General features: G+C 44.3%; 1 protein-coding gene and 1 long non-coding RNA gene across 13 annotated transcripts in view; one reads left to right on the top strand and one right to left on the bottom strand.

Moving 5' to 3' along the window:
* Positions 1-19,471, bottom strand: part of DST (dystonin) — a 512,241-nt gene that overhangs the window by 136,567 nt on the left and 356,203 nt on the right. For 6 of the 12 annotated variants that reach the window (XM_081519063.1, XM_081519065.1, XM_081519062.1 and 3 more), the window contains 10 exons: positions 18,569-18,657; positions 17,457-17,592; positions 10,903-16,365; positions 10,627-10,776; positions 10,271-10,486; positions 9,936-10,085; positions 8,215-8,448; positions 6,851-7,003; positions 4,621-4,854; positions 3,583-3,849 (listed from right to left, as the gene is read on the bottom strand). In XM_081519063.1, the coding sequence (XP_081375189.1) occupies positions 3,583-3,849; positions 4,621-4,854; positions 6,851-7,003; positions 8,215-8,448; positions 9,936-10,085; positions 10,271-10,486; positions 10,627-10,776; positions 10,903-16,365; positions 17,457-17,592; positions 18,569-18,657 (7,092 nt within the window). Of the gene's footprint in view, positions 1-3,582; positions 3,850-4,620; positions 4,855-6,850; positions 7,004-8,214; positions 8,449-9,935; positions 10,086-10,270; positions 10,487-10,626; positions 10,777-10,902; positions 16,366-17,456; positions 17,593-18,568; positions 18,658-19,471 lie in introns of those variants that run through there. The other 6 variants (XM_081519069.1, XM_081519070.1, XM_081519071.1 and 3 more) reach the window with 2 other exon arrangements.
* LOC145516963 (uncharacterized) lies at positions 1,014-2,226 on the top strand. Its single transcript, XR_014061880.1, has 3 exons — positions 1,014-1,061; positions 1,735-2,000; positions 2,109-2,226. It is a non-coding gene; the product is annotated as an uncharacterized LOC145516963 (long non-coding RNA).

The following is a 19,471-nucleotide window of genomic DNA, read 5'->3' as shown; positions in this document are numbered from 1 at the left end:
GCGGGGCGGGGGTCAGGGCGCGGGGCCGGGTCAGGGCGCGGGGCGGGGGTCAGGGCGCGGGGCCCCAAAGGAGGAGCCACACTGTGAGCACGCTCACCTAATCTAATCAGTCTTCTCTGGAAAGGACTTAGGCAAGCGCACAAAACAAGTACCGATTTGAGAAGTTTGGGAGGAACGGAACAAATTACTCTTCCAACTTGAAAACAAGCATCTACCACCTGCTCTGGAGTTCTGCTCATCCCTTCCTCAGAAGCTCCCTAAAGGGACGGGGAGCGTCTTCACCTGATTACTGATCAAGGAAGTATGATATTTGCTTAGGAAATGATCTTGAAAAAAATACTTAATAGGAAAAAAAGAATCTATAATTTGAAAGCGTCAAAAAAAACATGAAGATAAGCAGTAAGCAAGAACACTACACATCCAGAGAAGCTCCAGGGAAGTCAGAGGAGCAGGTACAATAGAGGAGCATTCTGGAGCTGCTCCTGGGCTGAGCCTCCGTGTCTGATGTGCAAAGAGGGCAATACCCTACAGCCACAGATGTGCTGAAAGGACCCAGGAAGCCACGTGTGAAGAACACTGCCCACAGAGCCTGGCACAGCCAGGGATCCAAGTCCACCCTGGAGGTGGAGCACAGAGCAGGTCACAGGCGAGGGGCGGGCGGGTGAAGCGCAGGCAGGCAAGGGGCAGGCGGGTCAGAGGTGAGGGGCAGGTGGGTGAAGGGCAGGTGGGTGACAGGCAAGGGGCAGGCGGATGACAGGCAAGGGGCAGGCAGGTCACAGGTAAGGGGCAGGCGGGTCACAGGCGAGGGGCAGGCGGGTCACAGGTGAAGGGCAGGCGGGGGCGAGGGGCAGGCGGGTCACAGGCGAGGGGCAGGCGGGTCACAGGCGAGGGGCAGGCGGGTCACAGGCGAAGGGCAGGCGGGTCACAGGCGAGGTGCAGGCGGGTCACAGGCGAGGGGCAGGCAGGTCACAGGCGAGGGGCAGGCAGGTGAGGGGCAGGCGGGTCACAGGTGAGGGGCAGGCAGGTGAAAGGCAGGCAGGCGAAGGGCAGGTGGGTCACAGGTGTGCACAAGTACCCGCCCTGGGCCCTCAGGGCAGCCGTGTGGGCCTCAGGAGGCCGGGACCTCTTCCTCTCCAGCCATAACCAGTTTCTTCCATCTACCCCATCATGCCATTAAAATGTGGTAAAAAGCATAATGGAAAAGAATATAAACACAAGTGTATACATACGTATACCTAGATCACTTTGCTGTACCATAGAAACTAACTCAACACTGTAAATCAACTATACTTCAGTTTTTAAAACGTGTAATAATCCTTTGGGGCCACTTCCACATTTCTTGTGATGACTTACATAAGCCAGACGGCCTGATCCCACCACTTCCAAATCCCCTCTGGGACCTGACTGTCCCCCCACCGACCAGGCACCTGGACTCCACCTCTACCCACCTCTACCCACCCCCACCCACGGGTGCACTGGGACCCCTTTCTCCAGCTGCTCTCCTGTCTGGCTCCAGCTCTACCCTCAAATACCTGCCTGGCAACTCCCATCTCTTCTAAATCGTGGCACAAATCTCCCTCTCCTGTGTGGCCCTTCTCTGATGATCCTATTAACCCCGAAGGAGGGCCCCAACCCCACACTCACCCACCCATCCCCAACTCAACTCAGCAGGAAGCCGCCGCCTCCCAGCACCCACAGAATGCAGATGGTTACCACCTGCCCGGTCATTCTCAGTCCCGCAGGCAAGCACCAGGACGGAATTCATTCTGCTCGTGACTGACAAAAGAGCTGGCACCCAGAGGCTGAGAAAAGACCACGCCAGCCATCAAGTGAACAGGGCCAAGGAGCACTTCTGTGGGGCAGCTCTTCCTGAAATGTCTGATCCTAGACATCAGCAGAGAACAGACTCACCAGACCTGCTCCTCACCCTGCCTGTAAAAGCACCTGCCGCTTGGCAGACGTATGCAAGTACTTCTGTCTAAACTACTTTTCTCCCACAGGTGATGTCTTCCATACGTGAATTATATTCACAGGACACCTCCGTCCAGTAGGTTGGACAGGTGTATATCATACCTGTGAGTCACCCGGTCCATCCTTCCCTTTTACAGATGAGGGGGGACAGGCTGCAGGGGGGAAACCAGCGAGCCCAGGACGCATGGCACAAACAGAGAGCTGGCTCCAGAACCCTGTGCTCCAGAGCCTCTGGGCCATCTCTCCATTCTGCCAGGAGAACAGAAATTCCTGAATTCCTTCAGGTTCCCATCTTCTCAGCAGTAAGAAGTTCAGAAGGGCAAGCGTCATACTGTGGCCAAAAATAAGAGTTTCCTGAGCAGCACCTGTGTGTCAGGTCCACCCTGGTATTTTTCACTCCTTCGGTAGAGTTCCCAACCTTTCCTGACTCCTCTGTAACTGACTCACAAGGTTCCTTTAGGAAATCATTACATTTTTCATTTTAAGATGCAATTAAACAGTCAGGTTTATGAAACAACCTCTTGAAATTGTGATGTAATGAATATCCCCACTCCTGGCTTACTTTCTAATTCCTGTAACAGAAAAGCTGCTCAGAGAGCACTGATCCCAAGACGCCAAAGACAAAGGCAAACAGCAGAACCGCAAACATTTCTGAAACCCACCAAAAGCCAAACACTGAAATCAAATGATGAAACTCGTGACTCTCTAAAAACAGCTTTCAAACGCCCCCTTGGCTCCTGGAACAGCACTCGCGTTAGCTCTGACTTCCTTCATGCAGTGAGCTTTCTCTCCTCTCCTCTACAGCAGCCTTCACGAAGACAGACAAGCTGAGGTCTGCAGAGGGCTTGCATGAACGCAAGAGGACACAGCGGGCGGGACTGGAATTCAGCAGAGGGACTGAGCTCACAGCCTAGGTTTAAACCCGAACTCCATCCCTCACTAGAGTCATGACCTGGCCAAGACAGCTCATTCTGTAAGTTACTCTTCCCATCTGTTGTTGTTCAGTCGCTAAGTTGTGTCCAATTTCTCGCAACCCAATGGACTACAGCCGCCAGGTTACTCTGTCCATGGGATTTCGCAAGCATTCCCAAGTATTCCAAGAATACTGGAGTGGGTTGCCATTTCCTTCTCCAGGGGCTTGCCCCAACCCAGGGATTAAACCCACGTCTCCACGACTCCTGTGGAGTCTTTACCACTGAGCCACCAGGGAAGCCTTCCCCATCTGTAAAATGAGAATAATAACAACATTAACAATAATAAGCTCATCACCACTATAATTATATTCTCATTTTACAGAGTACGAAAGGGACAAAGTGATGCGTCAAGCCGGAAGAGCTTTGAAGCATGCTGGACCACTGTCACCCATCTGCGAACGCTGGCTATTACTGCTACTGCTGTTAATTCCTTACAACTCTGCTCTATAGAGAAGAACTCCACATCTAACGATGTAGTTCTCATTGCTTTTGACTTGTTTACAAGTCTCAGCACAACTTCTTCTGGCATAATGACGAGCCTAGAAAAAAAGGACTTTACTCTCAAGGGTCCCTGAGCTTTGAAGGGACAACTGACCCGAAAGGAGACTCTAACAACATCTTGTTTGAAACAGCGCACCTTCATCTTCTGGTACTGCTGGTTCAGGTTCTCCTCGGTGGTCCCGACACGCCCGTCAACGTCCGTGTCCAACAGGTTCCCGTTAAACTCATCCTCTTCTCCCATCACCGACTTGCCATCACCCTCTTGAAAGTGCGTCCCATTCTGCTCAATGACCTGTTTCGGCTCCACCGCTGCCCGTCCTGACTCTCTGTCGACATTTGCCAACCAGTCCAAGAGGTTTTCGATTTTGGTTTTGCTCTCTTCCAGCTGCTTTGCAGCTGCAACCTGGGCAGGAAAGGTCACAACAGGTAACCTTGAACATGGGCCGAGGCATGGGTGTTTAACATTCCGAAAGCAAATAGTTAGGTCACTGAAAAATCAGAGTGGGGAAACCAGACCCACGCTGAACATTGAACATGAGGAAATTAAGCCTTACAGCACCGGCAGTTCCTCTGAAGTTTCCACTGTTCTTAAAACACATTCCAAAATTATAATTGATGAGACCTCATACATGTCACAAGCAGAAAGTTCCACAATCCCATTGAGATTTTTTTAAAAGTTCAACAAAGCCTACAAACTACTATATGTAAAAGAAATTAAGTTACAAGAAGGGAACCCCCTGGCAGTCCAGCGGTTAGGACTCCGTGATTTCACTGCCGAGGACACAGGTTTGATCCCTTATCAGAGAACTGAGATTTCGCAAGTGAGGCCAAAAAAAAAAAAGCTACAAGGATATATGGTACAGCACAAGGAATACAGCCAATATTTTTAATAACTATATATTGACTCTAACCTTTAAAAAATGTGAACCACTATGTTGTATATCTGTCACTTACATAATGCACATCAACTTTGATAAAAAAAATTTTTTTTTAAGTTCAACAAGGCCAATTCTTCAAATTTGGTCAATTATATACATGAAAACCCAAAAGTGTAGTCTCTGGCGCTAATCATCGCTTTGACCACCTGACAGCATGTGATAAATCAAGACCCTTGATATCCTCGTCATTTTCAACAAAGCCACAGGAACAGGGTACCACGTATCGGAATAAGGACCTTTTCCGTTTCTTCTTTGATGGCCGTCGTCACAACTTTCTCCAGCTCTTTCTTTGACTGTTCTGCCTTTATAGTCAGCTGTTCACACTTGCTCTTAGCTTCATTCAGTTTCTGTTCAATCACAGCCTTATCTTCTCGTGACAGCTTTTCACCACTCTCTTTTAAGAAATTCTCTGTGTTTTTCACTATTTCTGCCAATGCCTGTGCACTTCCTTGCATATCTTTCTGTAATTCCTTTTTAACACAAAAGAAAAAAAAATTACTAAATTAGTAAACCTATTTAATTCTTTCAAAACCATAATTCTAGAAGTAGGGGTAGGTGTGGGCAGAGAACACATACAACACATACAGGCTGAAAAAGCATATTCAATACTATGTTCATTTGAATGGCTTTATTTAAACCGTAATATTTAATGCAATTTGAAACCTCGAAGAACATTAAAGAAAGGTATAAGATTTGCATGGTTAACAAATGGATGTGGTTTGTAAAACACTGAAAACAAATATTTAGTCTATAAACTTTACAAATTTGCACACATCAGATTTTTTTACGTTATGTGAGTACATAAAATAAAAGTTTTTAAATACATGTTAATATTATCAATTCTCTTTCTAAACATTAATTAACATCTATCTACTGCTCAGCATAAAAACAAATAATTCCCTAAATTATGAGCTAAGTTGTTCCTAAGATAACTTTTAAGCAAAGACAGTTTTTTCTTCTAAATGCCAGAGTCTATAAAATGTAATGTTTGCTTCTTTGCCCTGGCTGCTAGGAAGCTCAGAGTAAGATCTCTCCTCAACTATTATAGCTTTCCTCTCATTAGATTTCTCTATGTAATTCTTTCTCTTCTTTTCATCCATTATAATTTCATTCTCTATACTGTACTATGTTTAAGTCTTCATGTTATTTTTCCCCATAATTTATTTTAAGGCTCCCCAAATTTTTCTGGGAAGTATCTGAATTGAAAGCGACACTGTCCAGTTGTCCCAGCACCTCTTAGTGAAGAGGCTTTTTCTCCCTGTATATTCTTGCCTCCTTTGTCTTAATTAATTGACTGTAAGTGTGTGGGTCTATTTCTGGATGCTCTGTTCTGCCCCATTGATTTCTGTGTCTGTTTTGTGCCAATGCTATCTCATTTTATGGCAATAGCTTTGTAGGAGAGTTTGAAATCCAGAAGCAAGATAACTATAACTTTGTTCTTTTTCAGGATTGCTTTGGCTATTCAAGGTCTTTTGTAGTTCCATATAAACTTTAGGATTATTTGCTGTAGTTCTGTGAAAAAAGTCATGGGTACTTTGATAGGGATCACACTGAATCTATAGATTTCTTTGGGTGGTATGGACATTTTTGCAGTGTTAATTCTTCCAATCTATGAACACTGTATAGAATACATAAAACATAAGAATATATTGTACAGCACAGGGAATATAGCCAACATATTAATTTTAAATGGAGTGTAATCTGTTAAATGTTGAGTCTCTGTGTTCTGCGTCTGAAACTAATATAATACTGTAAATCAACTGTACTTTAAAATATATAAATAAATATATATTTTTTAAAAAGAGACACTTTTCACTGAGCCACTACTATACGGCATTAACTGCTGGTCCCTTGACATATAATTTTTAACTCTGACAGTGACACAGCAGTAGAAGTATGAGCAACATAGTCAGTGAGGCTCTGAGAGCTTCAGTTACAAAACCAGCAACATAGAGTCTGGGAGCAGAACCAGGAACCATCTCACAGCAAAGAGACTGTTCCTTCTCCTGACACTGAAATAAAGCTTTATCTGTTACTATTGCTTGTTATCCTTCAATGAAAAGAAACAAATCTCAGAGAACAATGAAAGGAATAAGATGAACTTAAGAAAGACCAAGAACCCAAACTCATGGACGTGTCTCCTGATTTGTGAGTGACTGGTCTTCAATGCATCCAGATTCTAACTTATCATACAAGGTTTTCTCCCATCTGTCAAAGCTCCTATACATATGTCTCCTCCGTTCAACATCTCACCAAAAAAGAGTCAAGAAAATTACCTGGCTTGCTGGAGCCTGAAATACAACTTTTAGTATAAAGTTTCAAGCTCAGATCTAGAGGTGTCTTGGGTGCACCCTGCCTCTGAAAAAGTAAAGGGATGACTACTTTCCCGTAACCCCAAATGCTCTCCAAATACCAGTAATCCATCTTAACATGGACTCGACCCACTAAAGCAAAGCTAGATCCTACCTCTTGCTTGGACTGGTACTCCTTTAACTCAGCCGTGCCATCTCCGATCACGAAGGCTTCCTGGTGGCCGATGAGGCGGTTTTCGGTTTGGGTGAGGAGGTCACAGATGCCCTGGAGTTTCTCCTTGTACTCCTGCTGACGCTCAGCCACGAGCTGAAGGGAGAAAACCACAGCCTTATGAACTGGCCCCCAGCTCACTACTGTCATAGCTGTTTACCACAACCCATTTTGCAAGATTCCTCTATATAAGCTTCCCTACGTATGCTGTAAACATGATAGCAGTGGGGTACACGCTGAGCAAGTGACACAGAACATGAGAGCGTGGCTCGTGTACAGGGAAGGAGATCACGCTTTGATGACACCGCTCAACAGAACACTGGCCACGCATAAGTGTAAGAGGTGGAGCTTCTGACCGACAGAAGAAACATCCCATTTTCTGAAGCTCTTGAAACCTGCGACACACACAATTAATTCTGCAAAAGGATATCAAAACAAAAGTTAGTTGTGATCAGTCTGTGAGCATATACTCGTTATGTGTAGACAGGATATCATGCTGGAGACCACGCTTGTGCTTCCAGAGGAGATCGAAGGAGTTTTGCACGAGGTCTCGTGCCTTCATCACTGGGGCCAATCCTGGCCACCCTGTGCACTGTTGCTATTGAACGGACCACCCCAAATAATCCATTACATCATCCTAAGAGATTAATCCAGCCATTGCTTGCATCTTTCATCTTCCTATTAAATACACTCTAGTTACTCATTCTATAGCCATGGATCAGGTTGACTAGGAGCCTGACACGTGCCAGGCAAGGTCCTAAGAGTTTTCATTCTTTCTTTCATTGATGCCCACGATACTACCGGGTAAGCACTGTTACAATCTCCAATTTCCCAGTGAGAAAACTGGTTCAGTGACTTGCCCTGGGTCCCCACAGTGGGTGAGTGGTGTAAACAGGGTGTAAACGCAGGCAGCCTGGCTCCAGAGCCCAGTCCCATACTGCTGGGCCACCCTGTTCCCAAGAAGAAAAGACACCCTTAACCTTCACTCTCCATATGTTCATCAGTTTGTCCCTGGACATTTCTCAGTGCATACACATTTCTTCCTCCTAGGGAAAAAAATTATAACTCTCCCCTAAAAACAGTAGTTTGAGGGAAACATGGAAATTAAAAGCAACGAGTTCTAGCCTTTTTAGGACCCAAAATAGCTTTATATATTGTAGAATTGCTACATCATACCCTGTCCATTCACTGCCATTGCAGAAAACCCTTCCTATCTTTTCCTACCCACAGCCCCTGGGGTCTACATTACAGGTTTCACACTGAAGTGCTAAAAGCCAAGAATTTCCACCCCACAAAGAAAGGCAGACCTTCTGATGATCGAGATCTTGTTCTAGCTGTAACTGAGCCTCTAAATGTTCCACCTGGGTAGTTACTGAGTCCTGCACGTCAAGGAAACCCTTCTGAGTTGTGTTTAAGAGCCTTAATAGTTGTCTGCTCTGGGTGGGAGACAGATCTTGAGCATGTTCAGAGATGAAGAACTGCACGTCAAAGGCGGTGGTCTCCAGCTGCGTCTTGGTGTGTCCGAGGTCTTTCAACACATCCTGCGAACAAAGCAGTACTAGTTATGAACAGCAAGTTAAGCCACAATAGAAAGTTTCTATCAACAATAACATTTATTACAAAATACAGGGGCTTCCCAGGTGGCGCTAGTGGTGAAGAACCCGCCTGCGAGTGCGAGACATAATGAGACCTGGGTTCGATCCCTGGGTCGGGAAGATCCCCTGGAGGAGGGGATGGGAGCCCACTCCAGGATTCTTGCCTGGAGAATCCCATGGACAGAGGAGCCTGGGGAGCTACAGTTCATAAGGTCACAAAGAATCGGACTCGACTGAAGCGACTTAGCACGTACGCATACTTCTATCAGGTATTCAAGCTTTTATTGATATTTTTTCACGATTCACTGAGTTGAGCCATTCATTTGTAATGAAAGGTAGTAATGAAATTATTTCAATACTATGGTCATTAATATTGTATTAAAAAAAAAAAACCCTCTCAGAATATTTCAACCTTGTCTGGTAGAAGTAGTTAAATACTTAACTGAAGCAAAAGGTAAAGATCCAATCTGTGTATGTTTAGCACACTGAAGGGAAACAACATTAAAATATTACTTGCTGCTGCTGCTGCTAAGTCGCTTCAGTCGTGTCCGACTCTGTGCGACCCCATAGACGGCAGCCCACCAGGCTCCCCCGTCCCTGGGATTCTCCAGACAAGAACACTGGAGTGGGTTATATTACTTGCTAATGCTTACAATATCCATGTGATTGTGGCAGCACATACATGAGGCCATTGGGAATTGAAGACGTTACGTCCAAGAGGCCAGAATTTCAGTTTTCTGACTCACAGGCCAAGAGAGTCATTTCCTGCCATTCATGAGGGATGCGATTCACAGTGACAACTTGGGGGAAAAGGTGCGACTTCCTATGACACAGCTACAGGACTGACTTAAATCACTGTATCTTTATGTGACTGATACACAAATAAGTGCATAAACGCCAGTCTCAACATGCAGCAGTGGTTACAGCTTCATAAAGGCAGCAGGGAAAAACAGAATGACAGCTGTGAAGTGATGATTTTACTGCTGTATCAGCTGTGAACAAACATCTCTTACGGAGAAAGGAAACACGTCTCTGACAGCACAAGCAGGTCACCTTCTCCCTAAGTCTTTGTAATACTAAGTCCACAAGTTTCCTTGTGTGCTGGCTTGGCCAAAACGATCATTCGGGCTTTTCTGTAACATCTTTCGGAAAAATCCTAATGACCTTTTTGGCTAACCCAAAACTTTAAAGGGCTTCCCTGTGGCTCAGCAGTAGAGAATCTGCCTGCAATGCAGGAGACCCAAGTTTGATCCCTAGGTCAGAAAGATCCCCTGGGGAGGGGAATGATAACCCACTCCAGTATTTTTGCCTGGAGAATCCCATGGACAGAGGAGCCTGCCAGGCTACAGTCCATGGGATCTCAAAGAGCCGGACACAACTGAGCGACTAACACAGACACACACACACTTTATCTTATTGACTTTGACACCTGCCTTGAGAAACTCCAAGCTTTGTTTTATGAGTTCAGTGTCTCGAACTGTCATGACCTCCACATCCTTCACAGATTTGCTCGTCTCCGATATCCAACGTGAGAATGACTGAAGTTTCTGCAGAAACTCTTCATGGGAAACGGCTAGCTTAGACTAGAAAATAAAAATTGCACATTCATTTTTATCTTTCCCCACATTTTAAATTCCTACAAATAAAGACCCCGTGTTAAGGGCTTAACGGTTTAAGAACAAATATTTCGTCTTATGACTAAATTTTCAAACCCTCAACTTTCTCCCAAAAGCTAGATCTGACTTAGCATGAGACATTCTGTACCTACCACCTCGGAGTTGATCGCCAGCGTGATGTGGTTCATTCTTTCTGAAGACGCAGCCTGGAGGGATGAGAAGGCAGTCTGCAGACTCTGGAGGCTCACGCTCAGGTCCTCGAGGGGTCCCCTGGGGAAGTCACCTGGCACAGACTTTACAAATTCCTCTGCCAGCATCATGTCTTTTCTTAAAATCACACCAATTGGAGCCAATCCCAACTCAAATGTCTGCAGAAAAAAATATGTATCTCGTATCTATTTAGTGAGAAACACAAATATAACTAATACTCAAAATATACAAGTGCTCTTAACATTCCAAATCAACATTAGCTGACTACCCTCCATAACCGTCAGCAGACAATTCTTACCTCCAACTGTTTAAGCTGGTCTTTCAAAGCTTCTAGACTGCTATCCCGGGAGTCCTGGCTGCCGAAGGGGGGCTTCATGTCTTGAAGCAAAGCCAAATACTCGCACATCTTTGATCTGTGCTGTAAACATTGTTGCAGCTCCTTGGAAAACTAAAGATAAATGTGGACATTTCATTCAATTGGCTCTATGCAGATTTTTCAGGCAAATAAAATATACGTGATTATTTCCAAATGCTCCATGCAGCTACTTGCTTATAAAATGGGAAGTCCACTTACCCGCTCCATCAAACTGTCTCCAGAAGCCAAGTCTTCTGACCCTGAAATACATTCCAAAAGGCCTGGGGACTCAGCATACAGCTCCTTCAGCCTCTCATCTCTTGGCAAAGCTGGTGCACAGACAGGAGAGTTTTCTGGGCCACTCTCTTTCACACTTTGTAAATTTAGGGTACAGGGGTTTCCTCCCTTGCTGTTGAATTCTTCAAGGATGTGTGGCTCCTCATCCGTCACCTCAGGAGCTGTAGGTGATTTTTCATTCAAGTCTCTACCCTGTTCTCCCTTCTCCGAATATCCATCAGCAAGCAGCTTGCAGAATACATTTTCAAGCTGCAGAGGAAGCAGTTCAGATGTCCCACCCTTTTTCTCGAGACCACACTCCATCTGAATTAATTCCTTCATCAGTTCAAAAGCTCCTATAACTTTCTGGCTACACTGATTTTGCTTAAGTATATCGAGAAGCAATTCAGACTTGAGGTCTGCAGTGCAGAGAGGATCCTCTCTGCTCTCTGCTTTTAATTCTGGTGAGTTTTTGGTGGGGGAAATGCCACAGCCACTGGTTTTAGAGTCACTGGGCACACCAGGTGTTTCATTTACCAACTGTGATGAGCTAACTCCTTTAATTAAGGTTTGAATTAGAATTTTAGCATCTGCACAGGCTGAAGGTTTTCCAAGCTCTTGAGGATTCACACGACCTTCTTTCGAACTACCTTTTAAAGTGTCCTTGATGTCCTCCACCAAGACCTGAGATAGTTCAGTGACCTGCACCTCGCTGCCCTGGGCTCCTGGAGACAGGGTTGGTTCTTTCCATTTCTGCTGCTCAATCCCCTCTTTCTCCCTGTTAATGTCTAAGGATGAGCAGTCAGTGCTTAAAGCCTTACTGGAGTTATTTCTTACTCCATCTGCACAGAGGTCTGACTGCACGAAATCCATGTGTTTTCCAACGCCTTCCGCATTTGCAAGAGGAAAGCCTGAAGGCATGCTTTCATCTCCTGCTGGGGTGAACTTGGGAATTCCTGATCTGCTTTCTTCAGTAGGAAGGTCTTTCTGTTGGGCCATCTCCTTTGGAGGTGAGTCTTCTTGGGCAAGAGCTGCCTTCTCATCTGCATTATTAACTCCTAATTGTAAATGCTCTTTCTTGGGAGGGGAAGTGACTGGAATACAGTTTGGGGTATCTTCACTTGGTTTCAGTACATCCTTTGCTTTTACATCTTTAGCACAATGCTTTAAGTAAGTAAACAGATCAAGCTCATCTTCAGGTCCATCAGGGAGTGAATCTGTCTCAATCCTTGTAAACCCTTTGGACAAGGTCATGTCTAAAGTCATGTCATCACTGATCACTTGGGAAACTGGTGAGTCAAATATTTCTTCAAGATTCTCAAACTTAACGGGACTTCTACTAACTACTGTTGGTAGGTTCTGTGGTTCATCTTTAAGAGCTACTGTTGTGTTTTTAAGGCTTCCTTCCTGACTGTGTTCTTCACTGTGTGTGGTTTGTGGGAATGGAAAGGGACTATTAACTAAATCAAGACTCTCCCTCGTACCTTTACTGGGCAAAAGTTTAGGATATTTATTATCTTCTACGGGACCTTCCATGAGAACTTCTCCTTTACCTGTGCACATTTTAGGAACTGATGCTTCATCTCCTATTAGGATATTGTTTTTGTCAGCTCTTCTTTTAATTAGATCCCTTCCACTGCCTGTAGGGTCGTTATCAGCTACAGATATTGTGAATGACAAATGGCTTTCCTCTGCAGGTTTTCCTGTTAAACTGGGCTCAGAACAAATGATTCTATCAGAAGAGTCACCACAAAGTGTCACATTCTCATAATATGGATCTCCACCTTTCCCAGAGTCAGCAGGTTCTGGCTGAATTGCCTTCAGCCCTGTGTTCTTTAGGTGGTCCTCTCGTTCAGAGGCTGAGCTGATGCTAGTATCAGGGAAGGCACCAACAGGACTAAAGGTGTTTTCTGATTCAGGGTCTTTCACGATCAGCAGCAATTCATCCTGAAGGACCATCTCATGATTCAACAGATCTCCTGTGCTTTTTCCAACAACCGCACTTGTATCTTCCGGAAAGCGGTTTATTTCAGGACCTAAGCTACTTTTACTACTTGATTCTGGCTGTAAAACATTTATACACTGCTGTTTTTGTGAAGAATTAGGATGGTGCTTTTGAGTCGGGAGAATCGTTTTACTGTTCCTTTGACTTGCACAGCTGTTTTCTGTTTCAGGAGCAGCGGCAACATGCCCGGGGATGACCACGTCCGCAGCTGCACCCTGGCACACGGGCTTGCCTCCCGCTCCACCTTCAGCATCAGCGCCACCACCATCATCGTCGTCCTGCTCACTACGGTCAGACACAGAGTCCTTGTCACGTTCTTTGCTTTGCACAGACTCTAAATTATCAGGAGCAGATTCAAATCCTTGTCCAGTCACACAGTCTTTTTCTCTCCCTTCCCTGCAGCCAGCGTCCTCAGATTCTAATGCAGTCCTGAAGCTCTCTTTCCCTCCCACAATTTGATAGTCAGTCAGTGAGTCAGACTCATCACCCTCAAGGTTGTCTGCACTGTTCTTTTCTGACACAGTTTCCATCAGCGGTCCACTCACTTCATGGGACCCAACTGAATTTAACTGGATTCCTTCACCAGAACGGAACTCTGCCTTCTCAGCACTTATGAGAAAATCCTGCAGGGACTGTGCGTCTCCCTTCACACCTAAGCTATCAGCCAGCCCTGCCTGGGTCCCCACAGAATGTTCACCCTCTTTAGAAACATCAAGGAAAAGCTCTCCGGGAGGAGCGGCCCAGTCATCTTCCTCTGGCAGCGAGTCCCAGTCCTCGGGCTGCAGACAGTCACAGTCGTCACCTTCCAGGAGCAGGGAATCGTGGTCATCATCTTCAAACAAGGGTGTGTCGTAAAAGTCAGCATCGCTGTCCGTGTCTGTTTCTGCGTCACTCTGCCGATCGTCCAGCAGGGACGTTTCATAGTCACCAGCACTGGCACTGACAGTTCCTTCCAAAGATGGGGTACAGCTGTGAGCCAGGTTGACATAATGACTACCAGCCCTCGGGGTCGGGGCACCTGAGGGCCCTTCCACTGCAGACTCACTCTGCTCCTCTTCAGGTTCCTGCTGAGAAGCAGCAAGCATGTTTTCATCTTCACCACAAGTATCTGAACTAAATTCATCACTCTGACACTCTACCTGAGGATTACAACAACCAACATTGAAAGATTTCTCTACAGCCTGTTCTCCCTGTAAACTGATGTCAATAGCTGCAATTCCCAGAAACTGGTCTTGAAATTTTTCTCTTATTCTTTGACCTGATGACTCGGTTTGGTCACTGAATGGCACTGTAGAGGTTTCACGTTTCTTCTCATTACTCTCTGCACTGTGTACATCATGAAAACTTCCCTGCTCGGTCCTCAGTTTATCATGACTTAACAAGGCACTCAGCCTGGGGGAATAGTCAAAGAGAGCTGAACCCCTGCTAATATTATCTTCATTCTCTGTTTCATTTAAATCATAGGCTCTACTAGTTTTTGATTTGATCACAGGATTTGTTACTAAATCGCTTGCAAACTTCTGAAGGTTTTTAGAACAACTACATTCATCTGCATGTTCCTTTGTTTCGAACCAACTTTGATTTTCACCATTTTCAAGTCTGTTTTCAGAGTCTTGTCTGGGCAAGCTAACATCAGCAAGTCCAAGCTGTGTTAAGTATGATCTGGAACTGGGAACGCACACACCGGGCGATTTCTTAACTTTAAGATCAGGTACGATTCCATCTGCCAGGTTTTCTGACAGCCAGAATCCACTCCTGATAACATTAGTTCCCAATTCCTGAAACTCTTCGTCTATGGTATTTTCAGGGGTTTCTTTATGTTCAGGTTCTTTCTGATGACATTTGTCAAAACTACTCGGAGAAGCTGGACTTTCACCCATCTCTTTACTTGCAGTGTTATTCAGAAATACACCAGGGACTCTTAAGACATCAAAACATTCTTCCCTGGGTGTGTCCTTGTCAATTTCTGCACCACAGCCTTCCAGGAGCATCCCAACAGCCTCATTCAAGTCTCCATCATACAGCAAGAGCCTCTGCCCTGTGTTTGCATCCATATAGCTATTTATCATCAAATAAGACAGGAACAATTTTTTAGTTTGGTCTGAGCTCTGAGTGGCCACTGGCTCTTCTCCATCAAATGCATCCTCGTCTAGCCTGTAATCATGGACCATAGATGGTTGGAATTTACAAAAAGAGAGCCATCTTCTGGCATTTTTACAAGCTTCTAAGTCTCCTAAATCTGGCATTTTATCGGGCAGTGTTATATTTTTTAAAATCGATGCTGTGTCATTATCTATAATTCCCAATTGCGTGGCAACCTCCAAATCGATGACTTGACAAGTTTCTGGGATGTAAAGAGCAGCGATTTTCTGCCTCCCTTCCAGGATCTTGGAGGCCAATTCGTTGGTGATCAAGTCCTGCTGCAGAGAAGAGGATGTGGGGAAGATTTCCCCGGAGTGAGGCCAGATGAGGCCCACATAGCCTCGCTGAGCCTCAAGGACCAGAAGGGCACTGCTGGACGGGATCAGATCACACTGGACTGCCTCGTCGACAGTCAGACGCTTGGCGGGGTTGCAGCGGATGATTCCTCCTGTCTCCACCTGGTAGGTGAGGATGCTGTTGGCGGTGTCTCTGTCCATCACCCCCTCTGCCACGGCTTCTTCGACAGTCAGCCTCCGACCAGACTTGGAATTGATCAGACCTCCTGAGAGCAGCTGGGAGCCCAGTAACCTGAACATGGTCTCACGGTCTATGAGGCCTTCGTGTGCTGCCCTTAAAATGCTCACATTTCGGCCACATTTTAATGTTATTCTGCCTCCTTCCTGCGGCCTCACAGGCAGAAGCCGCATGCCTAAGTCTTCTTGCAAAACACTTCTTTGCATGATATCTATTAAAGACACCTTCTCAGAGGTGGAGGGGTCAATAAGATCTTTGCACAGATTCTGCCTTTCCAGGAGTTTAGAAAATAAGGCTGAGGAAACCAGGTGCTGCTGGAAAGCCTTCTGCAAGGTCAGCTGTTCTCCTGTGGCCGGAATAACCAGCGAGCCGGTGGAAAGCAGGATCTCGAGCACTCTGATGGCCATGGGCTCTGAGATCACACCTTCAGCCAGGGCATCTAGCACCGGAACCCTGGTGGACGACACTGCAGAGATCATCTCCTTCATTTCATTGAGTTCTTGGAGTTGGCTCAGGACTTGCTCATCGATAAGGCCGTGACTTTGGGCATCTTTGAGGTTAAAGCACGTTCTTAATTCTGGTGAAATGAGCCCAGAAATCATGAGCTGGGTCTCAAGCAACCGAATTCCCGTGTCATAATCAAGGAGGCCTCTCAGCACCGACTGAAAGACAGAAAGGACTTCCCCCGTTCTCTGATCAATGGTGCCCGCGATGACTTTATCCAGCTGAAAGGAAAGCGCAAAAGTCTCAGTGGCTGACACAAGGGTGAGCAGAGCGTCAGGAAATTTAGTTTGCAGGTTGTTTTTTTTTTTTTTTTTTAATAAAAAAAAGACACTTTAGCATAAAAATCCTCTACTTACCGAGGTGTGGCAAGGCTGTGAGTGTTAGGCAGCTCAAATGCACAAGTGATCTAAGTCAGTGATCTATCGAGAGCACAGGATGTGATAAAGCTTTGAAAACGACATGCATCTGTGAATTGAAAACTTCATATTGTGGACATCAACAGGTTAGTGAGGGCACGGAGAAGATGAGGGTGAGGAAACAGGACGCACACCTAAAAGGCACACCATGCTCTCTGCAACCCGATGAGATTAGTCTCCTGACACGGGAGAGTTTCAAACCCCATGCTATTGATGTTTACAGCATACGGACTTCTTCAGACAGCCAAAAACCCACAAGCCAGAAAAACTCACTATGTACCCTCAAAATGCAGCAAACAGTGTGCAAAGTACTCCAGGGAGTAAGAGAACTGAATATAAAAATAACTTTTTGAATTCTGAATATTGTATTGAACATTGAATATTGTCAAGTTTTGAAAGTTCAAGGATAGGCCAAATTGTAAGCAATTTTTGTTATATCTTGAAGATGTTAGAGGATCCTTACTAAGACATATGGCCCAATATTTCTCAAATAAATCTCCTGGCTATCTCTGAAAAGTAGACAAACCCCCTAATATTCCAGTGGCACCTTTAGAGATGACTCATAGACTATTTTATCTCATCACATTTATATATTAAAATACCTACTGTAGCAGCAGCAGAATGACTTTGAAAGAGAAGAGTTAGAAAAATGGATGATTCTTTTCTTGAACCATGCAAGGCAGAGATTAAGATGTCAGAGAAACTGATGACAGCAAGTGAAAGGCTGCATTTAATCAACAACACTGAGATCTCCAAGTACTTATATAAACCCCACCCATGTTTTTTCCACGTACACAACTCAAGATCGTTTCTTTGTCATTGACATATATTTCTACAACCATGCAGTTAGACTGAGAGTCTTGAAACAGCCTCGTGTTCTAAATAAATAACATTACCTTCTCCTCTACCTTTATGTCTCCTAAGGTTTGTGCCTGTTGCAGTTGCTTCAGAGATTCACTAAAGAATAAATTATAACTTTCTTGGAGAGTTTTCACTTGTTTTTCCAATTCATTTCTTTCTTCATCTGTCATTCTAAGATAACCAGAAAGTAGGAAAAGAAGAATATAAGTCTTCAAGTGATAGCTATGACATACTAGGTACAATGATTTTATAAAGAAAAATACTTCTCTAAATTAGTATTGGCTCATAAAATATAATGTAAAACTCAGTAATATATCAATACTATAATACAATAAAAAATAACACAATCTCATACACAGATGGCTCAGGTCATAGAGTGGCTATATATGTAAATTAAAGATGGCCTTTATAAAGGACCAAAAGAAAGAGTATAGACTAATATTTCAGCATCTCTCTAGCATATGCAAATTTCTAAAACAGCAACTGCTGTTATCTAACAGAGGGAAAGATCCTATTGCTAGTTCCAACATGGAAAAGGGACAAATAGTGTGCCATGACTCAAGATGAAACTTGTTCAAGTAGAAGGATGAATAAAAATGAAATTTATAAGGAAATTAACCCAATTTGCTAAGGTACAAAATCATTCTAGATTAATTCTGATGATAGCCAAAAAAGGGTTTAAGAAAACGGCAGATTCCATCCCTTCCTGAGGCTAAAATATATGAAGGGCCTCAAAGCAAGGGCCAAACCATCAGAGATCTCATTGCCAAAGGTCTCAGTTAAGGAAATAAAGAACACATTTATAAACATATTTTCCAAAAGGCAGGTCTTGGGAGAGTAAGTACTACTTAGAATCAGGACTTGGCTTGGAATCTTTACAACTAACTAGCAACCGATCCTTAACTCTGAGCCTGGGTTTCTTATCAGCAATATATAGGGATAATAAGTACATTTCAGAATTTTGGTAAAGACTGAGAGTCAAGGAAAGTGACAATTAAATCACTTTATAATCATAGGTTATTAACTAAACTTGTGACTGAGCTCCATTTTTAAACCCTCCACTAAAATTGACCATCCTCTACTTTGCTAAGCATTCTGAAGACCACTTCGCTACTTTGAATAAAAGACCTAAGGGAAACCAACATACTTGTCTCCATGTTTAGCCAGAAAGAGCTGCATGCTTTGTAGCACTTCAGATAACTGTTCCTTCTTGATTGAAATTTCCTCACTGGAAATCTGCAAGGTAAAGAAAGCACACTCAGGTTCTTCCTTCACAAAGGCTAGATAACAGTCTTTTTAAAAAACTGATCCAAGTTTCCATCAACACCTACACGATGGTCTATTTTCAGGTGACCTGAGTCAATACCATGAGTTATTCCCAGTCTGCAGGTCTGGATAAGATGAACGCTTCACTGACAATCCACAATGAATGAAGCCCCTCCCTCTAATCCTAAGGCCATTATAATAATACTGCATGATAAGATTCTTGCATTCATCCCAGCCCAACCATGAATGAAGGAGGCACAGATGCTCAGCACCGGAACATCACCATCCTCACAGAGATGGATACAGCACTCCTTTGGAAAAAAAACATGGTGGAAGTATTTCTCTCTAGATCTGCAGAACAAGGTTAAATAATTTCTATTATTAAGACTTTTGCTTGCAAAAGTTGCCAGTGACAGTCAGAGAAATAAAACTGACCTGTTTGGGAAAAGCAAGCCCTTGTATTACTTTCTCCTAATTCAGAAGTGTATCATTTCTGTAGCCCTAAATCCCATGGACAAGTGGAGGCTGGTAGGCTATAGCCCACGGGGTGGCAGAAGAGTCAAATACCACTTAGTGACTAAACAACAACGTCAGAAAGTAATTACCATTCTTTTAAGTGATGGGACAATGAAAAGGTATATATTCCCCAGACACATTCTATTGAGAATCAATTTCAAGTCTATTTTTTGTGGTTATAGGAAAGCATGAGGCCATACTAATTTTTTGAAAGACACTTATTATTGACATCAAATTCCTTGAAATTTCCTTTAATAGAGACCAAGAG

This window comes from Giraffa tippelskirchi, chromosome 8 (assembly GCF_054371585.1).
Source record: "Giraffa tippelskirchi isolate mGirTip1 chromosome 8, T2T-mGirTip1v1.2.pri, whole genome shotgun sequence".
Lineage (NCBI taxonomy): Eukaryota > Metazoa > Chordata > Mammalia > Artiodactyla > Giraffidae > Giraffa > Giraffa tippelskirchi.
This window is presented reverse-complemented; position numbering and strand designations above follow the sequence as displayed.